The 26741-nt window shown below is 37.5% G+C and overlaps 1 protein-coding gene across 3 annotated transcripts in view; it reads left to right on the top strand.

The window, feature by feature from the left end:
* Positions 1–26741, top strand: part of csmd3b (CUB and Sushi multiple domains 3b) — a 1935846-nt gene that overhangs the window by 1887262 nt on the left and 21843 nt on the right. For all 3 annotated transcript variants that reach the window (XM_087986040.1, XM_087986041.1, XM_087986039.1), the window contains 7 exons: positions 1462–1638; positions 2650–2829; positions 4313–4486; positions 8235–8408; positions 9296–9369; positions 16569–16680; positions 24044–24223. In XM_087986040.1, coding sequence (XP_087842166.1) covers positions 1462–1638; positions 2650–2829; positions 4313–4486; positions 8235–8408; positions 9296–9369; positions 16569–16680; positions 24044–24223 — 1071 coding nt within the window. The remainder of the gene's footprint in view (positions 1–1461; positions 1639–2649; positions 2830–4312; positions 4487–8234; positions 8409–9295; positions 9370–16568; positions 16681–24043; positions 24224–26741) is intronic.

Genomic DNA, 26741 nt, shown 5'->3' with positions numbered 1-26741 from the left:
TTTCTGACTGTAATGGACAAAGCTAATATGACTTGCAAATTACAATGGCAGATGCATTCAGAAGTGCTCCTTGAAAGGGAGATTAAAATGGTAGTCAGTAATTATGTGTGAAAGATTTAAAAGCACAAATTCAAAATAAGTGTTGTTGAATTTTTCATGAAACTTCTTTACTTTAGTCATTTATTTAGTCATAGTGCAGGTTCATAGTTCCTTGAAAGTGGTGTCACAGGTAGACAGGATAGTGAAGAAGGCATTTGGTATGCTTGCCTTTATTCGTCAGTGCACTGAGTATCGGCGTTGGGAGGTCATATTACGGCTGTATAGGGCATTGGTTCGGCCACTATTGGATTACTGCATGCAAGTCTGGTCTCCCTGCTATTGAAGGCTTTTGTGAAACTTGAAAAGATACAGTAAAGATTTACAAGAATGTTGTCAGGGTAGCAGAATTTAAGCTTTCGGGAGAAACTGAATAGACTGAAGCTATTTTCCTTTGAGCATCAGAGGCTGAAGCATGACCTTATAGAGGTTTCTAAAATCATGAGGGGCATAAATAGGGTGAATAGACAAGGTCTTTTCCCCAGGGTAGGGTAATCCAAACCTATAAGGCAAAGGTTTAAGGTAAGAGGAGAAAGATTTAAAAGAAACATAAGGGGCATTTTTTTTTCTGCTGAGAGTAGTGCATGTATGGAATGAGCTGCCAATGGAAGTGGTGAAGGCTGGTAAAATTACAACATTTAAAAGGAAACTGGATGGGTCTAAGAATAGAAAGGGTTTACAGGGATATGGATCAAATACTGGCAAATGGAATTAGATTTATCTAGAATATCTGGTCTAAAGGGTATGCTTCCATGCTGTATATTTCGACAACTCTATATGTGGGAATGTCAAATGCACAATTTACACAATGAACATTTTAAAAATTTCCTTTGGAATTTTACTTTGTGATCTTTTATATTTTGAGAAATAAGAGATTTATACTTTTGCTTCAATGTTTTATTAAGGCTTTAAAATATTCTGAATTTTGATTAAAAAGAGCTGTCTCCAAGTGTAATCTAATACATAAATATTGCAAATGAAGAAACAGGCTGAGTATTCATACAATATCCTGAATGTAGATCAGAACTGAAGATCAACATCCTAGATTTTGTGTGGTAACTTTATTCAGTTAGTCAATGTAGACTGTTCAGCAGCTAGATAATCATGGATAACATTTGTTTCACTTTTACTAACGACCTACACTGTTTAATTTAATATTGCCTATGGAATATTTCCAGCATATTCATGAAGAAACTTTGCCAGAGTACGGTCAAAACTGACACTGAAATTATATTCAATGCATTCACTAACTATTGGCCAAAACTTATTTATTATTAATTACATTAATGTTAATAAATTCACTTTGGAAGAACAGATCTCCAAGTTATAACTTTACCTGTATTCTTTCAACCAATGTTTATATAGCTGTCAAATGTGACAATCCTGGGACGCCGGCTAATGGAAAGGTTTATCGCATTGATGGCACATTGTATTCCAACTCTATAACATATTCGTGTCTGGAAGGATACTTACTCTCTGGCTCAGCTACAAGACAATGCACAGTAAATGGAACATGGTCAGGCAGTGCACCGAATTGTACAAGTAAGTCAATGACTGCTGGAATTATCATTTTTTAGCAATAGGGAATAGTTTTGTCCATTGTAAAGTTGCTTTCAGTCTGTGACAGTTCAAATTTCAGGCATAAATGTAAATTTTATGTGATTAAGTCATTTTAAAATGTCACTGACTCCAATAATAGTATTTAGGTATATGACTATTTATTCACATTTATTAACAGATGATTTTAATGTTAAACTATCTATTCTCTGTTTGGTTTGGCCTTTAACCATAATACATACACTTGATTAAATTATAATTGAGAAGGAGGTTACTTTAGCATTCATATAACTGGATAAATTATCAGGCCCAGATGATATGTATCCCAGGCTACTGTTGGAGATAAGGAAGAAGACTACGGGGTGCTGGCATTAATTTTCAAGTATCCTGTGGACACTAGAAAGGGAACAGAAGACTGGAGGATAGCTAATCTGGTACTATTATTCAAGAAGGCTATAGGAATAAATCATGGAGCCATCGGCCAAGGAGACTAACATCAGGGGAGGGAAACATTTGGAAAATTTTCTGAGGGACAGAATTGATATCCACTTGGAGAGGCAAGGATTAATTGAAGATAGTCAACAGAGTCTTGTTAGGATTTATCATGTCTTACAGGTTTAATTGGGTTTTGAGGTGGTGACTAGGTGTGAAGGTGGGAGCGGTGAAATTGATGTAATCTACATTGACTTCAGTAAGACTTTTGACAAAGTGTTGCATGGCAAACTAGATACCATGGCATCCAGGCCAATTTAGCAAATTGGAACTAAAATTATCTCAGAAACAGGAGGTAGACATGGTAGATGATACAAAGCTTTTAAAAATCTCAAAAAAACTCCCCCAGTTTAGTTTTGCTATCTCTGTGAGCATTATATGTTATTTCATGCATCAATCTCTTCTGTCATGAGAAATGGAGTTCTAAACAAAGCTATTTGCATTTGTTTCTGTGTTTCAATTCTCTTCCTTTCACACTATAATGTCAAGTCTGGTCTTTCATAGTCATCACTTGTGGAGAACCTGGGGTACCAGCGAATGGGATAAGATTAGGGGATGATTTCACAGTCGGACAAAATGTGACGCAAATGTGCCAGCCAGGTTACACAATGGGCTCTGAGAACTCCAGGGTCCGTACCTGCTACGGCAATGGCAGTTGGAGTGGCTCAACACCACTGTGTAAAGGTAAGAATATTGTGCCAAATGCATCAATTCTTAATGATTGATCAAAATGCACTGTTTTGAAAAACGATTTGATAACATGCTGCCAAATTCAATTGCTTTCAAAGATGAAACAATTAAAAGTGCTAACCGTGGGTCAGCTTGGGATTGGGGGTGTATGTAGGCTTACAAATTATCATGCCGGGGTTTGTGACATCACCGTTCTGTCCATGTACCAGTTTCAGTGGTAAGTGTTCAAGTTCGGAGTCAGATAAGGCCAACTAATGCTAATTATAGAGCCTATTACGGTGCCATTCCTGCAATGATTTATCTTCAAATCAGCAATGCAGTATTGACCTGAATTATGTTTGGATCAATGTGGTTGGCTGATGGTGAAAGTGGAGTCACAGAAGCTCAAACAAGGGACTCAAACCCCAGCCACAGAAGCCAATGACCAGGGGATCATGACCAGGCAGCTGTAACCTTTTAGAAATTAACCAATTTACCCAGCCTTTTCCCTCACGGTTTCTGTATTCAAACTGGCACGTCCTGTCTCAGCCAATCACAATTCCTGAGTGCTGGAGAGAGTCCAGCAAAGGGAGCTTATCTGCTGTCGAGGAATGGACAGTGAGCCCATGATCTGGCCTTTTGCTGGCTGAAGCTTTGTAGATTGCATAGGGTGCGCCTAAAACATACCATAACTAATTCTCATTTCTGGCTTTTGGCCCAAGTTTGAAAATTCAGTCCCGTGAAATTATGTGTCTAAATCTTCACAACTTTTTGTAAATAACATCATTTAGGCACTTTTTGTGTACTGATAATGATTCAACTTCATTAATAATATCTTTTTGAGGGACCTTTTAGTCAAGGAAATTAAAATACTTGAGACACCAGATATTCAAAGGAGGTCTTCTTGTATTTTATTCAATGTTAGGCACCAGTGAAGAGGTCTTGTGGCACATTGGGAAACATCCCTGCCAATGGGCCATCGAGCTCCTGCTTGAAGTTCCACTTTGAGATTTGAAAGTCAAGGAATGTGAGTGCATAACACATTCAAGCAGTTGAGTATGAACTTGAAATCCTTCTAATATATGCTAGTGGCAGGTGGTAAGAGTGGGAGTGATTCCAAATCAGTCAATGATGGAAAGGAATTGTAGCCTTTAACATCACAACCACTAGCTCCAGGCTGCAACATGTATGTAAAGCATATATTGCTGCAGCATCTCACACTCTTTGTGGGTCAATCACATTAGTGCCAACAGTTTGGGATTTGATTCCTGTTCTCCCTGTGCTGCAGGTCATGGTACCATGGGTCAGGTATGCCTTTGGGCAGGCAGAAAATTCAAGAATATGCTGTGACATGTTGATATGTTGATACAATTGAGTGCTTAAGAAATGCATTTCCAAATAATATGTTTACATAAAGATATTCAGGTCCATTAACAGATTTTCAGTACATTAGCAGATGTGAAGAGCTTGTGTTTGATGCAATTCATTTTTGCCGCAGCTGTGGTGTGTTTAGCACCACCACAGATTTCGAACGGGAAAATGGAAGGAACAAACTTTGATTGGGGATCGAGCATTAGCTACAGCTGTTCTCCGGGATATGAATTGTCATTTCCTGCAATTCTAAGCTGTGTGGGAAATGGAACATGGATGGGAGAAGTCCCTCAGTGTTTGCGTAAGTAGACAATAGATAATCAGTGAGGATGATGAATTTCGTACATAATAATTTGCTTGTGTAGTTGTTGGTCATATATTTTATTCTAACATTTATAGTTAATGAAATGTCAAAGGAAAACAAGACTATGCAAACTTGTATTCAGCAATCTTTGAGAAGATTTGTAGCTCAGGTTAATGATAAGCATGTAAGTTAGCCTCCTGAGCTGGAAGGTTTGTTTTCAGACATTTTTTCACCATGATTAGGTAATATCATCAATGAGAGTCTCTGGTGAAGTGCTGGTGCCGTCTCTCTATTCATAGGTTGTGGTTTCTTAAGGTGGGTGATGTCATTTCCAGTTTGTTTTTCCCCAAGGGAAGGTAGATGTGTTTATTGATGGAGTTCTGGTTAGAATGCCATGCCTGTAAGAATTCCCATGCATGTCTTTGTTTTGCCTGTCCTAGGATGTGTGTGCTGTTCCAGTCAAAGTGGTGCCCTTCTTTGCCTAAATGTATGGAAACTAGTGATAGTGGGTTGCGTCTTTTGATGGCTAGTTGGTGTTCATGTATTCTGGTGGCAGGTTTCCTGCTAGTTTGTCCAATGTAGTGTTTTTTATAGTTCTTACATGATATTTTGCAAATGACATTAGTTTTGATGGTCATATCAAATGGATCCTTTAGGTTCATTAGTCTTCACTTTGAATCTTGTATTTACTTTGAAACATCAAGCATTTTACCCAGTCGTAATGGTAGGTTATTCCTGTTCCTTTATTTATTTATTGTTTGTAATTTGAATTGTTTGTAGAACAAAGCAAAACATTTGCCCATTTTGCATCTTTCTAAATTCCCACATTCATGAGCTTGGTCTATAACTTAGTTTGAGAAAGCAGCTCAGCACTACCTTCTCAAGAGCAACTATGAATTGGAAATAAAGGCTGCTCCACCCAGCAACAGAGTAGGAAATTCACTGAAATTACAGGACATCTAAAACAAGTGAATCCAGGGAGATTATTTAACAACCCTTCAGCTGAAGATTTCAAAAATAAATTTTATCATGTGCATGCAGATAAATAAATTGCTGAAAAATTCCAAATCCATTGATGGGCAAATTTAAAGTGATAGATAAAATGGAAAAAAATGACCTATAAACATTCTCTAGAAATTTATTGACTAATAGGGGTGAAAAGAAGAAAATGGAGAAATGCTGTAAAATCAAGAGCACAAGACACCTGAATTAAAAAAAAAACTATTATAGCCAGGTAAAATGAAATTATTTGAGTATCTCAAAAAGTTTGGGCCCAGGTTGAAATTTTCATGTAAAGGCAGAAGAAATGACAAAAGAATTACATGAGTAGTTTGTATCTGTCTTCACAAAGAAGTGTGTGAAGCTATGGATAGATGGAGAAATTTGAGGGAAAAGGTGATCATTACTGAAAGTTGATAGGTCACCTATTCGAGAAGGAACGCATGTCCGTTGCTGAATGAAGCGCAGGTAGAAATAGCAGATGCATTGGTCACAATCATTCAATCCTCAATATGCAGAGGTAGTGCTGGATGATTTGACGATTGCTAATATTAGAAGAAAAGGGGAGGAATAAACCAGGAAAGCACAGGCCAAGCAACCGAATGTGGCTAGTGAGGAAGTTGCTAGAAATCCATATGGGTTAAGTGAGTTTTCATTTGGAAATGTATGGTTTACTCAAGGAGAACCAGGATGGATTTTTTTCAAAGTTGGGACCCTCTCATCACTTGTCATAAGGCAGAAATAGGAAGGTTTTTCAGATGATTTCACCATGTTCAAAAGTATGGCACAGTGGGAAGGAGGATGCAACTGAGGGAGAGGGTGGTGGGGAAGCTTTGTTAGTATGAAATGGAATGAGTACAATAGCCAGAAATGATCTTGGATTGGATGATGTAAAATTCATTGGATAGTGGTAAAAAATGGAAAGTTGAAGAAGACACTAGTTCGAATAATCTGTAGCCCCTCTAACAGCATCTGTATTGTAGAACTGAGGACAAGTCCAGAGGTATTGATAGCATGTCAAATAGGCAACACATTAATCATGAGTGACTTTAATCTTCATATTGATTAGAAAAGTCAAATTGACAGAAGTAGCCATAAGGAAGAAATCATAGACTGTATTGAAAACAGTTTCTGCAAAGAAAAGGAAATCTGTTTCCTGGAACAATACGTTATGGATTTGATCATGATTTATTATTTCTTCATGGGACCTCAATATTGACAGTGTTTGCACGGTCATCATGAGTAATCTTCTACTTCCAGGTTTTTATTATGTTTGAATTCCACCATCTGCTATTTTGGGGTTCAAACACACGTCACCAGAGAATTAGCTTGAGTTTATGGATTGTTAGTCCAGGGACATTACCACTATACCACTGCCTCCCCATAATATGTAATGTAGCAAGTTTAACACATTATCTCAGAACAAAGATCCCCTAAGAAAAAGTGATCACATTAAAGTAGCATTTAGTTGTAGACAATAGCAAGAATGGTAGAGCATGAGCCTTGTTGGGAGGCGGGTACAGTAACAGACATAAAGTGAGGGTGAGGTATCAGAAAGAAGATGGTGGCACTTGCACTGGCAGAATGGAGAAAGACATTGGCTTTCATCTTACATTGCAAAGCATTCTTCCATGAGGCTGAGATAGCACCAACCTGGGTGGCAACCTTGGACCAGCCTGGGTAGTCTAGTGTTGTGGCTTCCACTGCTGATTCTGAGTAACAAAGTCAACCCAAGTCTACATCACCACATCCAGCAGGAGCTCCAAATCCCTGCCTGCAAAACAGATCACCAATTTTCCCCTGTCGCCACGTCTGGGGCAAATGTCAGGAACTATGCAGGGCAACTGTTGACTGACAGTGCTCGCAGAGATACACAATGACTTATTAAAATTGGTAAGGGTACAAAAGCTGATTGTCTTTCTGTGGATATCTGCTGTGTGGCTAGTTTTTTCTGGGAATAGTGTATGGAGAATTTGATGTGAGGGATGCCAAGGGGTAGGCTTGGTCATTACTTAGATGCATTTGATAAAAGATATAGTAAGAAATCTTGCTAGCTCTTTTAATCCTTCAAGCTAATTTCATAGCACTGACATTAATACAGAATCCTAAAAATATTTTGCATTAGGTTTGTTGATTCTAATTAATGTGACTTGAATAAACTGCTGTTATATGAAAATAACAACATGAGAAATAGGAGTATTTGGCTGCTCTGGCCTGTCCCTCCATTCAACAAGAACATTGCTGATCTGCACTTGGCCTCCATCATGCCAGCTTATTATAGGCCTCAACTCCCCAATATTTCAAAAATCTATTTACCTCCCCACCCTGGGTAGAGAATTCCACACATATACGACATTCATGTTGATTAATTCAAATAGATTTTAGCAAATATGATTAGATGGCAGACTTGGGTTCTATTTGAACTCCAAACGGATGCAAAAATTCAAATAGAAGCATATAAATTTCCAAAATTAAAGATTACACAACACCAGGTTAATGTCCAGCAGGTTTATTTGGAAGCACTAGCTTTCGGAGCACTTCATCAGGTGGTTGAGGAGAATAAGATTGTAAGACACAGAATTTATAGCAAAAGTGTACAGTGTGATGTAACTGAAATTATATATTGAGAAAGACCTGGATTGTTTGTTAAGTCTCTCATCTTTTAGCATGACCATGTTGGTATTTACTTGCAAAAAAAGTCAACTTCAATGAATGAATCATCTTTTACTCCTTGTGTTTTTCACAGCAAAGTTTTGTGGAGACCCTGGCATTCCAGCACAAGGAAAAAGAGAGGGAAAAAGCTTCATCTACCAATCAGAGGTCTCATTTAGCTGCAACCCCCCTTTGATCCTGGTGGGTTCAAGCACCAGGATTTGTCAAGCTGATGGATCATGGAGTGGTTCACAACCTCGCTGCATAGGTACGGAGAGAAAACCATGTCATATTTTGTAACATAAATGACACTTCAGCTTTGCTTAAATCTTTCAAAATACACATATAAGTCAGATTTATGCTGAATTCATTTTTTGTCTTGTGTGTAATCTGTGATGCAATTTTAAAGATATGTAATTAGAGTAGAATTTCAAACCATTGTTGAAGTTGTTAAGTGATACTTTTATTTTAATTGACATATGCGTTCACTGGGACTTTAACACTTGCTGGGAAGATTCTGTCTGGAAAATGTATTTATGATACACAGAGCTCACACTCTGTCTACTCAGAATTTGGCTCCTAATGACTGCCAACAAGGGTTAAGATGCTTTCAAAAATGTTTAAATTCCTGGGGAGTCATAAGGAATGGGAATACTTGCCTTCCACAGTCCTGTCTAATCATTTGCTCCTTTTGCTATTACTGATTGTTGAACTACTGTTGGCAAAGCAAGTAGCCACCGAAAAGGCAGTAGCGTTAGCTCACACATGAAATAGCAGTGAAGTCAAAGGCCCATGTTTGCTCCAATTTCTAGCTTGCCAATGGTAAACATGTCTGTGGAGTGATTTGTCCTCCAAGTGAACAAAATATCTGAAGATTTCTGCATCAAATAGCTTATTTCGACATTAAAATCAAGAGGATCTGAGATCCAACTTAGCTGTGCCCCAATGCCAGGCCTTTCATTAAGTTCAGAATCTCAATTGTAGGATATTTCCATGACATAAATAATTATATCCTGTAATGAGTCACTGCCTTTAGGAAAGGAATACGTGGTGCACGAGGAAAGGGCTAAATTCATAAAATGTGTCCATTTGCAGATAAAAGTTTGACATTGAAAAATGAAATAGGAACATGATATATTATTTGCTTTCAATTAGAATCTTCACATACCACATGTGAAAACCCAGGAACACCACTACATGGAACACAGAATAATACATTTGGTTATATGGTGAGTAACATAAAGAAATGTTTTTGTACAGTTGTTAAAAATGTAATTGCAACTTTTAAGTATTGTTCCTGTAGTATTTTTGAGCATTTTCTTCCGAAGGACAGGACACTAATTTCAACACCTTTGTGATCCAATATAAATGCTTGGTTAATAGAGGAGTGTGTTGACAATGCAAATATTAGAACCCAATTACAGTAACAGGTTTGCTGAGCTTTAGCAAGTCAAACAACACACAGTAACAGAAGATCACTAAGCATGAAAACTGAGCATCTCAGGAACTGATTAAATGTAATATAACATTCCCTTCACAAGAGAAATTAGACATTTCTCCATGGTGACAGTTCCAAAAAACCACCACCACAAAAACAATGACATTACAGTTGACCTCTTTATTTTAGAATTAAGGAATAGAAGAACATTGATTTGAAAATTTGCTGACACATATATCAATTTTATACAGTAAGTGAATGCCTGAGTATTCAGTATGTCAGGTGATGTGTGCTCACATCCTCCACTAGAAGTTTATTGCCCATCATATTATTAGTTACTGAGAAGCCTCCATCAATTCTGTCCTTTATATATAAAGGCCAAATGTCTATTTCAAGACACTTTCCCACAATTGAACTGGCCTAATATTGTCAATGCCATAACTTGTTACTTTCAGGGTATCCATAGCTACAAATAAGTTTTACTAGTCAGTTTTTGAAGACATATTGGAGACTACAAAAAAATTAATTACATTTATTTATTAAAAAAAAGCCTGCCATTTCACCTGGATGATTTCAAAACAATTCAAAGTCCATTGCTTGATTGCACCATCACTATTCCACCTTCCTCTTCTCACCATGATCTAACTAAGGGAGACTGCTGATGATAAAGTGGCATGTAATTCTAATCCATTTTTTCTGAGGAGCTGCTTGGTGACATAATGTAAATAAGGTTTAAGACCTAATATTCATTGTGCTTTCAGCCCACCAATATCAGCAGAACCAATAGTCAGGGTTCTAGTTGCCAAAATTTAGAATCTATGTTCTTCAATTTAAGACAATCCTTATAATCCATGATTTTCACCAAGTTTTTAGTGATCTGCATTAATGCTTATGTGGTTGGGTGTCAAATATCGGTTGATAATAATGTTATATAATATCCATGTAAATGTTCCTGTATTATAGATGCTATATGATTTTTGGGACTTATTATTGAAAGACAGTAGGGTTTAGGAAGCACATTCTACATTTTAAATACTCAACAGCTGAAGAAATGGCCACTACTGGTAATGCATTTAAAATTGCCGAAGAGGCCAGAATCATGGAGGTGTTATTGAACGTTACATAAATAAGGATGGAAGAGGCCATATAAGGATACAAAAGGAAGTTGACATACTAATATTGAGACTTTGCTTAAGCAGCAGCTAATATAGGCCAGCATGAACAAGGGTAATGGGTGAACAAACTTGGTCACGACTAATGACAGAAATAGAGAAGGTTTGGATGACAGATCAAGTTTACAGAAAGTGGTGTGAAGGTGGTCATGGTTGCATTCAGCTGGGCAGGTTTAGAGCTTACCAGAATGTGAATGCATTTTTCATCAGCAATTGAGCTAAGGCAGAGGCAGAAGCTGGCAATTTTACAGAGATGGAAATATGTAGTTTCTGAGATGGCATGAACATGCGGTCAGAAGGTCATCCAAGAACCAAACACAACAAGAGGGCTGCTCATAATTTGGTTCATCCTCAGACATCATTCAAAGGGACAATGGAATACGTGATAGATCTTATGTCAAGAACCAAAGACCAATGCCTTGCATAGCATGCAGCTGTAATGGAGACTATGCAAGCTAGCATGATGCCAATGCAGTGAATGGGTTGTGGGAGAACTGGGGGAATACCACTTGTGAACCAAAGGCCCTGCCACAACCTCCATCTTGCCTTATTCACTTGCCTCCAGAAATACAAGCTGGATTCCTGGTATCCTTGGGGAAGTGCACTAATGCTTAACAGCAGCACTCACCCTTCTGGTCATGTTGCCTAAGTCTAATTGGCCTGCTGCTCTTGAACACAAGATTCTTCTTGAAACTATCTGATGAGATTAATAGATTCATAATCATAAGATTTGCGCAGGTGCTTTCATCATTATCAGCCGACTCCATGACCAATTTCCAACCCACTCCCTCCCCAATAATGGTTGAATAGCATTTTTACACACAAAGAACGTTGGTTGACACGACAAAACATGCCATTTGGAAACTCATTCAACTTGATTTTCTGTTTTTGCATGATGAACAGAGGGAAAAAAAGGGTTATGGTGAACATTCTAATTCACAAGAACCGTGAATTTTCTCAATATAATGCTGAATGGCTGTGAACAATATTCCTTGTTTTACTTGTAATCAATAATTTAAACCGATTCATTTTGATTCATATACAAGACACATCTTTGGTGCTTCAAAGAATGTTCAAAATACTCTAATTATGTTGGACTTAAGACTGAGCCCACCAAATTCACCGGCCTGAATTTTGCCATGTTTAAACTTTCCTTATCCACTGTGTTAATTTTTAGGCAAATTTAATTGAGTTACACCATAGAAATAAATTCATAAAAATAGTTTATTTTGCTTTTGTAGGCTTATGATTGTCAATATGTCAATTGAAAGAGAAGGGAATATTTTACCTAGCACAATTTATTTTTGTAATTGTCTGACAAATAACCTATTGGTCAATAATTTATTTTTAAGTCAATAGTTTGTGACAAACAAAATGAATACAAACTTTTGCTCAAATCAACAGAATTACAATACTTATAGTGCATCAACTATGATATCCCAAGACAACATCTATGTACTTTGTAACTTGGAATATATTTGGGGATGCTGCTGATATATGTAAAGCACCACATGTCCATGTTAGCCTTTGGTAGTAATTGGAAGAAAAATATCCAGATTAATTATGTTAAAAGTAATTACTTTATCTGTGATGGATATACCGAAAATCAGAGTATTACAAGAATGATGTGCTACTTTAAGCTGTGTCCTTTACAAGCCCTAAAATAATGTTTTATATTCATCATTAATGCTTACATGGATAATAACCTTTCTAATTAGCTTATATCAATTAACAAGATTTAAGTGTCTTGATTTGGCTGAGTTAGCAACTCAAAGGTATAACTCAACTGATCAGTGTTCAACTTGTCACAATCTTAAAGGTAAAGTTGTCATATCTAATTATAGCACATTCCCATTTTATAATACTGCTGAATTTAGAAGCTATGAATAGAGATTCTACTCAAGTGCTTAAAGAATAATTTGTACAAGGTGATTTACACCAATTTTCATTCTAAGATGAATAGAACCTATATAAGCTTTTTTTAGGCAAGGTTAAAGCATTAGCTGGAAAAATCATGGAATTAGGAGAAATTGTACCCTAATATTGTTTCATTTTAACCATTTTCTTACCTGAAAATGAAAAGTCAGAATTAGTCTAAATCAACAAGTTGAAGACAAGCTCTCCTTCAACAGATTTATCGATCTAGTCAGTAGTAATCTAGTTCCACTGAAACACTTAATTCCTAACCCTCACTATATGCACTTGACTGAGAACCTGGACCCATGAAAATTTTTTTCTCTGGAGGACCTGTTTTGATAGCTTAGTAAGTCTATTGACTTTCCTTGATTAATGCATTTATGCTTTTATAATCATTTGTTCTTTTTGTGACCTTATTTTTAATCAATGTGTCAATATTTATTTGCACAGGATTGAAATAAGTGCAGATTTTAAAGCCTCTATTATTGAGAATTCAATGACCTGTTATTTGACAATAATATTAGGTTGTGTGAACAGCAGGGTTTTCTTCAAAAGAATATTTATAAAAGAATGTTTAATTTTCTGAACAGTATCACAAATGTTGACTGTACATAGTTTATATTGATTGAAATGCCAAGGAAAGGTCATAAGTCAGGATGGAAGGTATGGGTGGCATGGATTTGGGTGAGGATATAATTTTACATGGATTATTTAAGGAAGACAATTTGAACTCACCTTTCAAATAGTTCCAAAAATCATACTGTGGTTGCCTATACCGCTCTGCATCTTCTCTATAACGATAACATTATATTCAGCATTGTGTTCTATTGCCCTAATGTACTTATGTAAGGTATGGTTTGTCTGGTTAGCAAGCAAAACAATACTTTTCACTGTACCTTGGTACATATGACAATAATAAATCAAATCACATCATCATGAAGAAACTAACCTGGCAGTGAATCACTGATGCGGAGACGCTTACCTCTGCAATGGACCGAGCTCAGTCAAGAGAGCAGAATGTGGATGTAGTACTTACACCCTGGTCCTAAGCCACCAGAAAAAACAGGGGGCACTGTGAATGGGGGTAGGAATTATAGAATTGTGCTCCATCTATGAATTTTGAAAGGCTTCAGATATGTCCCAATGGTGCAAACATCTGGGCTTTTTAATCTGCGAATATCATTTTTGGCTATTTTTGCCTCTATCATGAGGTTGGGAGATGACGATGGAAAATGATTGTATAGGTATCAGTTTTTCTCTTGTATTTTTAATATGAGAGTTTTGACAGTAAATGTTACCAGGCCATTCAAAAAAGTTTGATCAGGTCCTTGGCTCAGGTCGACACAGATACGCATTCCATTAGGCTGGCTAATAGGTACAAGACCTTTCCTTTTTCAAGAAATATTTCAAAACCAATTGTAAGTTGAGCCAATTTGCTACATAACTTGATTTCGGTTGCAGTTAAACATTACATGAATGTCCCATGAGGTGCCAAGTATACATTGTTGGAAGAACTAGTATACTGTTATAAGCCTGCAACTCAGTAGATTTAAGCATTGAAAAATGTTAGATTGTAAATAGAGAACATTTTGAGAGATCCTCAGATTTAAGTGCTTGAGCAAACTGGCTGCTGTGTCTTATTTTAGTCACATCATACCATTCCTATTGTTTTGCCAGTGATAAATAGGGAACTCAAAAGGGCAAAGTTATCATCCTTTTTTCAGCATTCATTGAGTTCATCATGATTGAAATACAAATTTTAGTCATCAGACTTTTCTTCCTTAATAGAATAAAGGATTATGTGGCATACTGCATTGATGTGACAGGCTTAACATGAAAAAGAATAGGCAAGTTCACAAGTGATATTTTCAGTCATTAATGAATCGCAACAGTAATTTAAAAATCAATTCTTCCAACATGTATATACTGGGTTATCATTTTGGATTTAAAAGATGAAAAGGATTTTTTTTATTTTCTGGAAGCAAAACTGAAAGAGAATGGTCAGTTTGCTCCTTGCCCTAGTGTCTCAGCTCAACTGTTCATTCGATGACTGATTGGGAAGGAGGGCCAATTGGATGCACAAAGGAGGGATAAATGCCCATCTGGGATTGTAGAGGGGTAATTCCCAAAGCAGGAAACTGATTAAGGCTACAAGTTTGAAGGCAGCACATTGTCTGAATACTGCTGTGCTTTTTATTGCTCAAAAATGAGTCTGAAAATTTGCAGATACACCCACTTCCATCAGCAGAATCTGCTGCTCCATTCAGCCTTCCTTTCCTGCCCTTGTTTACCTGTTTGTAAGTGCTATAACACCCTCCCAAAGCATTTTCTTGAGTGATCCCTGAGAAATGGTGCAGGTAATGACCAATTTCAGACAATTGGCTGAACAAGTTCAATAGATTGCTAATTAGCAATTCCACAATGAGAAACAGGCTGAAGATGTCTGCATCACTCCCTTTTCACAATTTTGGAGACTGGTATAATGTCTTCTTATGGCTAACTTGGTGTCATCACACTCTGTTTCACATTCATGTGGAGGTCCTGTCCACCCAATTTTCAGCTGTAAATTCCACCCGATGATTCTGTGCAACAGGATTTGGATTTTGAGTTGGACCAACCATTCATTTGCAGTTTGCAGGATGGATTTCTTTCAGCTCCACCCTCCAACCCTTCCAAAGCAGAAAACAAGAGCATGAAGTTCAGGAATAAAACATCCTGAAGTACAAAGATGACAAATCTCCCATTTTGGAGCTCAGTTAGCCTGCAGCAAATATCAAAAGATTATTTGTCAAATATTTAGAGTAAGTTTAATTCTTCCATAGTCCAAACTGAAGTTGTCTATCTTCAGACCTGACATTGATAAAACAGGAAATCAAAGGACAGTTTGGTAATTCTACCATTGCAGTCACTTACCCTACTATTTAATGGGAATGAATTAGCGATATCAGAAAAATAATCATTTTATATGACATCAGCCAATAGCCATCAAGATCACATAATTGTTGACCTAATGCTTCCTACTAATATTCTGATAAGATACAATACTTTATGAATGTATTTGTTTGGGTTTGACTGAAACTGATCATTTTTCAATCTTTATTAATTAATCAACAGCCAGCAACAACAACGTGCTTTAACACAATAAAGGTTCCAAGACCCAATGAGCGATATGTTCCTGTGCCTTTCTTCCAGCACTGACTGGTGATTAGGTTTATAAAAATGGCACAGTACCCTTTCTTTCAATATTTTAGCAGCAGCATTTCTTGTCAACACTTGTATATTCTAACATGTTAGCGAGTTGCAAATCTGGTTCAGTTCTTTTTGCAGAAAGATTTTTCAATCATTGAACTGTTTCCATTTCGAGAAATAAAGTAAATCTTTTGACCTTACAAAGCCTGGCTGAAATGTGCTCCTTTTCCAGAAAGTAATTATTTTGAAAATATTGTTATATTGAAATTCATTTTATACTGGAATATTAAAGCTTTCACTGTAAATTTGCTGCTTTGAAACATCTATGTTCAATTTATGTAGAACAATGCATCTCTGACATTGCTTTTATTGTGAAAGCACACTGGAAACATAGAACAAAGAACATTGGAAGACTCCCAATACTGTACTAAGTCGTGAACTGTGACAAAATTGGGGTAATAAATGCTACAAATTGATGCAAGTTTGAAAGCCATTTTCTTAACTTATAAAATGCATTAGCTGCTTTGTGTCAGCCAGGAATGATTAAAACAAAACATTATTATATTAGCCTTTGCATCCTAACCTTGAATACTGTCCAATTGCAAAAGGTGTAGAACTGCTTGCTAAATACTGCACAGTCATCAATTAAAAGATAAGTGTAGAATTAACATTGCTAATAACTGGTCTCAGTTTTTCAACCTTTTCTTTGCAGGTGGGAAGTGTTGTGCAATTTCACTGTAAGAAGGGACATTTACTGCAAGGATCTACTACTCGGATTTGTCTTCCGGACCTCACCTGGAGTGGAATTCAACCAGAATGCATACGTATGTAAATTAATCCTTAAGTATGATTGGTAACGAAGTGTGACATACATGACAGCTTCTGCTTGTTACAGACCAATTTTGTCTGGATAATATAAAATTGCAGAGTATCTTTTATGACTGATGACTACAAGTGCAGTTCAGTTGAATAAGGGAAACGATGGGAAATTTATGTAATCCTTATCAGATTCAAATGTTATCATATTTAGCATTTGAAAATCCAATCTGCATATGGCACTGATCATGTTTTTTTTTCATAATACTGTCATTTAGCCCTTGCGTACCTAAAGGCTTTGTTTCATTGTTTCATTAAGTTTATTTTCATATAACAGATTGAAAATAATCCTGCAGGGGTTGTCTGAAGTTATGATGGAAAGAGAACTAGGTATTTGTAATAAATGTAGGATTCTTAAATTCTACAGTTAAGAAAAGATTTGTTGTCTTTAGTCTTGGAGTGAATAAGTCAACTTTTATTTCTCTTAAGATTTTAATTCAGCACTATTTTGGCTTAAATACTGTAATTAATTCAGTTTCAAAACAAATTATTTAGTGAACGTCAGAACCTGCTGACATTTTTACATTGAGTAAAATTATTAATTATTTTTTACACAATGCTTCTCCAGTGATAGATAACTGATGATCAGATATTCCAAGTGACCTAACAATGTTGTTGCTGCTGGGGCTAGATAGAGTTGAGGAAAAGAAAGGTTAAGGAACTATGTTGCCCACGGGAGTGGCAATGGCGAGGACATGGTTTGAATATGCCAGGGGTTTGTTTCATTATCTGGGAGGATCAGAGATTATGCAGAACTTGAAATAAAATGGATTTTCAAAAGCTTATAAGGCTTCATGGGATATAATGTGCAAAAGGAAAGACATGACAGGTCTGGTTGGCTTTCCTCTACGGGCATGACCTTAAGTTATGACTAAACAAAACAAAACTGCTGTAACTATCCTTAAAGAAAAATCACTTAAAAGATAAGCCTTTCAATTCATTGAAACTTTGCTGATATTGAGCCTCCACACAACTTCTTTCCACTCTAATAATTACCTTTTTGTGCCCTTCAAGACCACTTCAAATTGCAAAGTGTATATTTTTATATTCTGGCAGCCTTTCTGCCCAGAAACCAACTTGATGGATTGATTTGACTTGCTGTTGGATGGCAATGTTTTGGACGTTGCCACATCCCAGGTGGGAAATCTGCAACTGGATAAGTGTTAGTATGGATTGGAGGTGTCCAGATCTTGTGAAGATGGAACCCAATCCCAATGGGCATAAGAGCATGGCATTGGATCTTTGATCCCGGTTGCATTCCAGCCCATGATTCTTGTGAACAGGTGAGGGAATGCAGTCTCGATCTAGTCATGAGAGTCATTAGGTGGAGGAGAGGGAATGAAGCCAAATGGCAGACAGAGCAGGAAGGTGGTGTTCCCATAATTCTTGACCCACAAATAGTGTTGGGAAGACACTTAATATTTCCATAAATTAAACCTTGCCTCCCTTCATGTGAGGTTTCCCAAGGTTCAGCCTGGTGAATTCGGAAAGATAAGTGAGATCCGAGGTGCATAACCCCAACACAGTATTTAAATGGACAGCCTTCCTTCTGAAAATATGTTTGATATCGAGCCATTCCTATATCAGTTGAGGGTACAGGTTGGCTACAAACCTTGAGATTTTAAAAATGTTTGCATCTTGTCTGTCCTCAACTATTATTTGCAGTTCAAATTACTTCCAAAGCATTTGATAAATTCTGTCTAATCTTACGAACATGAGGTATTCAAATGAATCTCAATTATTAGTCTTAATAATAAAATTGAATAATGCTCCTATTCTTTACTGACAAGCTACTGAATTGACAAAGTGGATTAACAATCTCAATAGAAGCATTCTGAATGAATGAGCAAATATTCAACAATTCATTTTCGTGGCACAGAAGTATAAGCTGTACTTCAATCAGCAGGATTCTTCTCAATGAGTCAGAATGTCATCACTTCAATTGTCACTCTAAAATGCAAAAATTTAGGCATGCATTCCACTTAGTGCCAAATATGGGTTGCAGTGTCAGAAATGCTGTCTTCTGGTCAGCATGATAACCAGAGGCACTATTTGGTCTCTTGGGTGTATGTAATAGATCCTAATCTATTATTTTGAATTGGAGCAAGTGAGCTAATTGCAAGCCCCTTGACTCATATTGGTGGCTACCCTTGACTGACAGTGTTAAGACTGTCTGATCAAAGGCTATATGCTTGACTGAGGTAAGCTGTTAACAGTGACAGGCTACCTAGCTTTGTGTCTAGACTAAATGGGAAGGCAAAGACAGAAGTAATGTGAGACTTGGTTCTCTGGTAGAAAGGGTAAAGCACAAAAAGGTAGTCTAAAGCAATACCAGACTATGATGCTGAGAGCACCCAATCTGAAAGCAAGTTTGCACCGTGACGGTGAGCATATATCTCTGAGGTACAGCCTGGTCCAGTCCATGAGCTGGGTGCATGACCCTGAGTGCACATGTCCTTGCTGAAACATTGTAACAATGATAGTTACCAGTGCGGAAGCTTCCTGCAAGTGGACTGTCAAGTGCAAGTCATACTGAGAAATTTGCCACACATCTTATGAAAAGCATAAAAGGTGGAGTAAACATACTCCTGGTATCAAGATTGGTCTCACTTGATTTCTCATTTAATTCTACTGCAAATCTTGCCAGAGCCACATCACACAGACCCTTTCAAGATTCCATCCACGGGATGAATCTTACATTATTTTAGCCAAGTCCAAATTGCTTTGAGTGAGTGTTTTGGAGGGATTTTCACCACAAGGCCTCATGAGTTCTCTCACTGCATCATTAGCAAAGTGGCTGCATCAATTACCTATCCTCCCTGAAATAAGAAGAAATTTCTTCACCCAGAGAGTAGTGAATCTGCAGAAATATCTGCCACAGAAAGTTGAGGCCAAAACATTGATTGTTTCAAGAAGGAGTCAGATATAGTTCTCAGGAATAAAGGGATCAAAGGGTATGGGGAGATAGTGGGAACAGAGTGCTGAGCTGTATGATCAGCCATTCTTATATTTAATGGGAGTGCAGGCCGGAAGGGCAAAATGTCCTAATGCTACTTCTATTTTCTGTGCTTCTATGCCTCTATAGCTCTACTTATGTCTGATTCTGGCATCACCTAATCATGAGCCATTCCTGGCCATGAAGTGACTTCACCTGATGAGGGAGCAGTGCTCAAAAACCTTGTGATTTGAACTAATTTTGTTGAAGTATAACCTGGTGTCATTGGACTGTCGGGCAGAAAATGGCATACCAGAAATTTTGCAGAGCTAACAATCCAGAGTAATCCAAAAGGTCCAGATTGGTGAAAAGTGAAAGGTTAAAAAAAAACCTAAGGGGCAACTTTTTCACACAGAGGATGGTGCCTGTATGGAATGAGTTGCCAGAGGCAGTGTTGAAGGCTGGACAAAGTTAAAATCACACTACACTAGGTTATAGTCCAACAGATTTATTTGGAACCACTAGCTTTCAGAGTGGTGCTCCTACGTCAAGTAGCTAGTGGGGCAGGATCATAAGACATAGAATTTATCGCACAACATCATAGTGTTGTGCAACTGATATGATATATTGAACAAACTTAGATTGCTGTGAAGTCCTTCCTCTCTTAAAATGGTTGCAGGTTTCGATTTATTAATATGTAAATCTCAGAACTTCTTTCAAGTCACATTCTTAAGGTTTAATAAAAAAAGTGACATCTCAGACAATGCATTGCAGGTCTGAGGTTAGAGTCTGTTTGTATTTCGAACTTGAGTCAGACTGGTTCTATTTCCAAAGTAGGCATTTATAAAATGTCACATGGATTGATTGCCTACAGATTTTGCACTTTTTGAACAAAAAGGAATGTATCTGCAAATACTGTTCTGCAAATACAAATTCAAATTACAGCATTTAAAAGACATCTGGATAGGTATATGAATAAGAAGTGTTTAGATGGATAAGGGCCAAATGCTGGCAAATAGGACTGGATTAATTTAGAATGTCTGGTTGGCATGGATGAGTTGGACTGAAGGATCTGTTTCCGTGCTGTACTATGACTCTATAAATTTTCTGGGGACAAAAATGCCAGAGAGGAGATATTTAATATAAATAAAATCTAGAATTGAAAGCTAATATTAGTAATTGTCATCAGGACTGTCATAAAAAAATCCAATATTTCACCGATGTCCTTTAGAGGAAGAAGTGTGCCATCCATACCTGGTCTGGACTGGCCTGGCCTGGATTGTAAATCCAAACCAACAGCAAAGTGATTAACTCTTAACCAGCAATCCACTCAGTTCAAATAAAACTAGGGATAGATAACAAGTGTGAGCTAGAACAGAAGATGAGTCCAGAAAGAGGATTGTTAATTACAACAGAATAGAGAGGGAGGGAAGAAAGGAAAATCAGGCAAAATGGAGTTGTTTGCTATCTTATTTATTTGGTGATCATTGGCTGGGTCAACATTTATTACCAATGCTTTTTCAGCCATCCAAAGTTAAAATGAATATCAAGATACACAACAAGAGTTTCTTTAAATGTATTTTAAGAAAGGTCAAAGGCAAAAAAGGCCCATGAAAGAATGAGGCAGGGAAAATAACATCAGGGAACCAGGAAGTGGCAGAGGATTTGAATAAATACTTTGCATCAGTCTTCAGTGTTAAAGACACCATTAACATTCTGAAATTACACATTATTCAAGGGGAAAAAGGAGGAGAAAAAATAAATGCAAAAGTCATCACTGGAGAAACAATGCAAAGGAATCTAATGGGGCTAAATATCACAAAGTTCCCTGAACCTGAAGGAAGGCATCCTCATATATTATAGGATGTAGCTGAGGGATATTCTTCCAAGAATACTTAGATTCTGGAAGTCATGACTTGGAGGTGCTGGTGTTGGACTGGGTATACAAAGTTAAAAATCACACAACACCAGGTTATAGTCCAACAGGTTTATTTGTAAGCACTAGCTTTCAGAGCACTGCTCCTTCATTAGGTGGTTGTCAACCTGAAGGAGCAGTGCTCTGAAAGCTATTGCTTCCAAGTAAAACTATCAGACTATAACCTGGAGTTGTGTGATTTTAACTAGATTCTGGAAGAGTTCCAAAAAATTGCAAAACTATAAAATATGATATTTTAATTCAGAAATGGAGGGAAACAAAAGCATGTATCCATAGCCCAGGTAGTTTAATATCTGTTACTGGTAAAATGTTAGAGTCTATTATAAAGGTTGTAATCGCAGAGCATTTAAAATTATGAGAGACTGGATAGGCTGAAACTTTGTTCAATGGGGTGCAGGAGGTTGAGAAGGTGATTTTTAAAATTATGAGGTGCACAGATAAGGTGATTAGCAAAGGTCTTTTCCTAAGGTGGGGAAGTAAAAATAGGGGACATATTTTAAAGGTGAGAGGCGAAAGTTTGAGAAGGGACCTGAGGGGTAACTTTTTCATACTGTTGGTGGTTCATATGTGAAATGAACTACCAGAGGACGTGATAGACGCTGGCACAGTTATAACATTTCAAAGACATTTGGACAGCTACGTGAATAGGAAAGGTTTAGAGGGTTATGGGCCAAATGAGTCAAGAGGGAATCGTTTAGTTTGCAAAACTTCTTCAGCATGGACAAGTTGGACTGAAGGGTCTGTTCCCTTGCTATATGCCTCTACGACTGTATGACCAAAACTGTTTACAGTGTACATAAATAACCTTGAGAAAGGAAGCGAATGTACTGTAGTCAAATTTGCAGACAAAATGAAAACAGGTGGAAAGGCAAGTTGTGGAGAGGAGACAGGTTGTAGAGAGATATCAATAGCTTAAGTGGGCAAATAGAATACAATATGAGAAAACATGAGATTGTTCATTTTGGAAGGGAGAACAAAAGAGCAGAATATTACTTGGATAGAGAAAAACTGCAGAAAGCTGCAACACAAAGAGACTGGGGGCACTTGTATTTGAAACACAGAAAGCTAGCACACACATCCAGCAGATAATCAGGAAGGCTAATGGAAAGTTGGCCCTTATTTCAAGGATGTTGGAGTGTAAGAGTAGGTAAGTCAAGAGTGTGGCACTGGAAAAGCACAGCAGGTCAGGCAGCATGCCTGAAACGTCAATTCTGCTCCTTGGACGCTGCCTGACCTGCTGTACTTTTTTCCAGCATCTGCAGTCCTCACTTTCTCCCTGTAAGAGTAACGAAGTCTTACTGCAACAGTACAAAGTGCTGGTGAAAATACATCTGCTGTACTGTGAACAGCATTTGCATCCTTATTTAAGGAAAGGTATTGTGTCATTGGAGGCAGTTCAGAGGAAGCTCACGAGGATAATCCCTGGTGTGGAAGGATTATCTTGTGAATAAAGAATTGGACTGTCCTTACTGAAGAGCTGTTATCATTGAAACACATATGATTCATAAAAGGGTAAATGCTGAGAAAATGTTTCCCTTCATGGAAGAATGTAAGACCAGGGGTCGTAGTCTCAGTACAAAAGGATACCTGTTTATGAATGAGATACGGAGGAATTTCTTCTCTCAGAGGGTTGAGACTCTTTGGAACTCATTGCGACAGAGAGCTGTGGGAGCAGGGAACGTGTGTATATTTTAGGCTCAGTTTGGTAGATTCTCGATCAGTGCGGAAATGCAGAGTAATGGAGTAAAGGTCAAAAGTGGATATGAGGAATGTTAGACTTGCCATGATCCTATTGAATGGCAGAACAGGCTCAAGGTGATTCTTCTTTCTTACGGTCTTAATACCAATGTAGAAGAAGAATCAATAAAAGTGAGGTGAAAGATATGTTTCTCTTCCTTTTCAATTTTCCTTGTTTAATTCTCATTTAAATGCTGATAACAAGAAATAACCTTACACTCCTGGATCTCTATTTATCCTTATGTCCTGTTGAGTGATTCCATCGTCATTTCCTCCCTTTTTTTTAATTTTAACCTATTTTTCTAATCAACCTGTTCAGAAATATTATTACAGACCCTTTTTTTTCAGTTTTCTTCTTGATGGTTATTTTTCTGAAGTTTGTCACTGATATTCCAAGGAATGGAATTCAACTTTGTCAGAGATGTAAAACAATTGGGAGTTGATCAGTGACCTGTGATACACCTTGTGCAATTTTTATTTTTATTGATGAATTCAAATGTACAAACAGTAACCCACCACCAGGTGAATATTAGTCAGTCATAATCAATAAATATTCTTATTACCACTAATTTTGTTTACTTTGAGATGATTTGAAACTCTTTGCAGAAAGCTGTAAAGAAAAGATTTTGATTGGAATAAGTGCTATTTATTATTTTTTCTGTTTGTCGCTACTGTTTTCATCCTAATTCATATGTAATTGCAGCACACAACTGCAAACAGCCAGAAACACCTGCCCATACCAATGTAGTTGGGATGGATCTTCCTTCACTGGGTTATGTATTGCTGTACACCTGTCAACCTGGATTCTTCTTAGCTGGAGGATCAGAACATAGAGCGTGCCGGTCTGATGGAACATGGACAGGAAAATCACCCATCTGTCATGGTGAGACGTTTCTTTAAAAGCCACCAGTTTAGACCTATCATTTTCAGTAATCGCTCAAGTGCCATAAGCTCAAAGCTTTTGTTGAAAATTACAGGAATAGATGTCTGGAAAGTGAGAACAAATGCTTGCAATTTTCAGTCTTACGTGTGTCAGTCATAATTTCTGATGCCACTTTAGATTCATAAACGGTTCTTGCTTAAGTGTGAAAATGACATAGTATGCTGAGTCATAGTCAAATTTTGGTCTATTTATGATCTAAATGTTTTCTTGCAAGTAAGATAAAACAAATATCAACCATGATATAAACAGTAATGCTTCACTGGCGTAAATATAGCTGGCTGAAGCTAATTCTTAAGCTTACAAGGTCACTAGTATGATGCAGGAATCCTGATATTTTTATGACATTATTGCATCTACCGAGTAAAACACATGAATTTAATTCCAGCAAACTTTTTATTAACCAGCACTTATGGGACCATGAGTGTGCCCATTAATCAAATATTCGGGATAATCAAAAGATCCATATAATTAATGTAAAAGATGCACTAAGTAAAAAGATTCATCCTTAGGGAAAAAACAGCATAATACAGGGAGGATGAGGCATCCATGGCTGACTAGGGAGGTCAGGGATAGCATATAATGTAAGGCAGTAGGAAACCAGAGGGTTGGGATGCTTACAAAGACCAACAGAGGACAACAAAAAAAAGGAAGGAGAAGATTAAATACAAGGGTAAGCTAGTCAGTAATATAAATAAAGACTATAAGAGTTTCTTTACATATATAAAGGACAAAAGTGGATATTGGACCCCTGCAAAATGGCATTGGAGAAATAGTAGTTGGGAACAAGGAAATGGCGGAGGAACCAAGTAGTTACTTTGATTCAGTCTTCATGGTGGAAGACACGAGTAATATCCTAAAAAATTCAAGACAGTGAGAAGACAGAGCTGAGTATGGTAGCCATCACCAAGGAGAAGGTGTTAGAAAAATTGAATGGCCTGAAGGTGGATAAATAACCTGGACCAGATGGACTACACCCCAGAGTTCTAAGGTAGAAATCTGAAGAGATAGCGGATGCATTAGTAGTGACCTTTCAGGAATCACTGGAATCAGGGAGGGTCCCAAAAGTCTGCAAGATCACTAACATGATACCCCTGTTTAAAAAGGGAGTAAGGCAAAATATGGAAAATTACATGCTGATTAGCTTAGCCTGGGTCATGGGTAAGAGTTTGGTGTCCATTGTGACAGATGAGATTTCTGAATACTTGGAAGTGTATGGTAAAATAGGACAAAGTCAGCATGATTTCATCAAGGGGAGTGTCACGCCTGACAAATTTGCTAGAGTTCTTTGAAGAGGTAGTGGGCTGGTTCGATCAAGGAGAGCCAATGGATGTTGACACAAAGCTGATCCTTTTTGTCTGAAAGCTATTTTTTTTCTCAAAGGTACTGTGTCCTTGTTTTTATTCAGAGGGGTCATATATCAGCTCCTGGTTCTGCTTAAACTGGTTTGGTACAGAGATTAAAGAGTATTGAGAGGCCTTTTTGTTTAAATGTAAACAGATGAGACTTCAGGCCAAAGTGGTGATGTTTTAGAAGTGACCTGTATAATAAAAGGGGAGTGGTTAGCTCTGTAGCTGAGCAGTTCGGTCCAGAGCGAGTTGGGAGTTCAGCAGTATGGAAACAGGCTCTCTCTCTCTCTGTCTCTCTCTCTCTCTCTCTCTGCCCTTCCAACTTCAACCTGTAAGCATCTGTTCCATTTGTACTGTTTTTATGGTGGTTTGCTTATTGGGACTGTTGTGTATATTCAGAACAGCATAATTAAGTCTAGTTTGAATAGGCAGTTCTGTAGGGGTTCTTTATTCTGTTCATTGTGTTTCATTGTGTAATTTTGTGAATGAATTTCTGTCTGTTTTAAAACCTAGTAATTAACCTAGCTATCTTACTCTGGGTAATTTTCACTGTACACTTACCAAAACAAATTGCAAAGTTATGGTCTGGTTTGCCTGCTCAAGAATCTTTTGAGTGGTCTGGCCTAGTCCATAACAATGTTAACTACCTGGACTTCCAGAAGGCCTTTGACAAAGTGCCACATAGGAGACTGCCGAGTAAGATAAGGGCACATGGTATTAAAGGCAAGGTACTAGCATGGATAGAAGCTTGGCTGTCTGGCAGAAAGCAGAGAGTGGGGATGAAAGGGTCTTTCTCAGGATGGCAGCCGGTAACAAGTGGCGTTCTGCAAGTTTCAGTGTTGGGGTCACAACTTTTCACTTTATTTATTAACGATCTAGATGAAGGAAATGAGGCCATTCTGGCCATATTTGCAGGTACTACAAAGATAGGTAGAGGGACAGGAAGTTTCTGTGGAGGCAGGGAGGCTGCAGAAGGATTTGGACAGGTTAGGAGAATGGATAAAGAAATGGCAGATGGAGTACAATGTAGGAAAGTATAAGGTCACACACTTTGGTAAGAAGAATAAAAGCATGGACTAATTTCTAAGTGGGGAGAAAATTCAAAAGTCTGA

This window comes from Chiloscyllium plagiosum, unplaced genomic scaffold (genome assembly GCF_037043375.1).
Source record: "Chiloscyllium plagiosum isolate Xiang-an unplaced genomic scaffold, Cpla_swu_hap1 HiC_scaffold_4, whole genome shotgun sequence".
NCBI classification, from domain to species: Eukaryota; Metazoa; Chordata; class Chondrichthyes; order Orectolobiformes; family Hemiscylliidae; genus Chiloscyllium; species Chiloscyllium plagiosum.
Note: the sequence above shows the minus strand (reverse complement) of the source record. Positions and strands in the feature narration are given on the sequence as shown.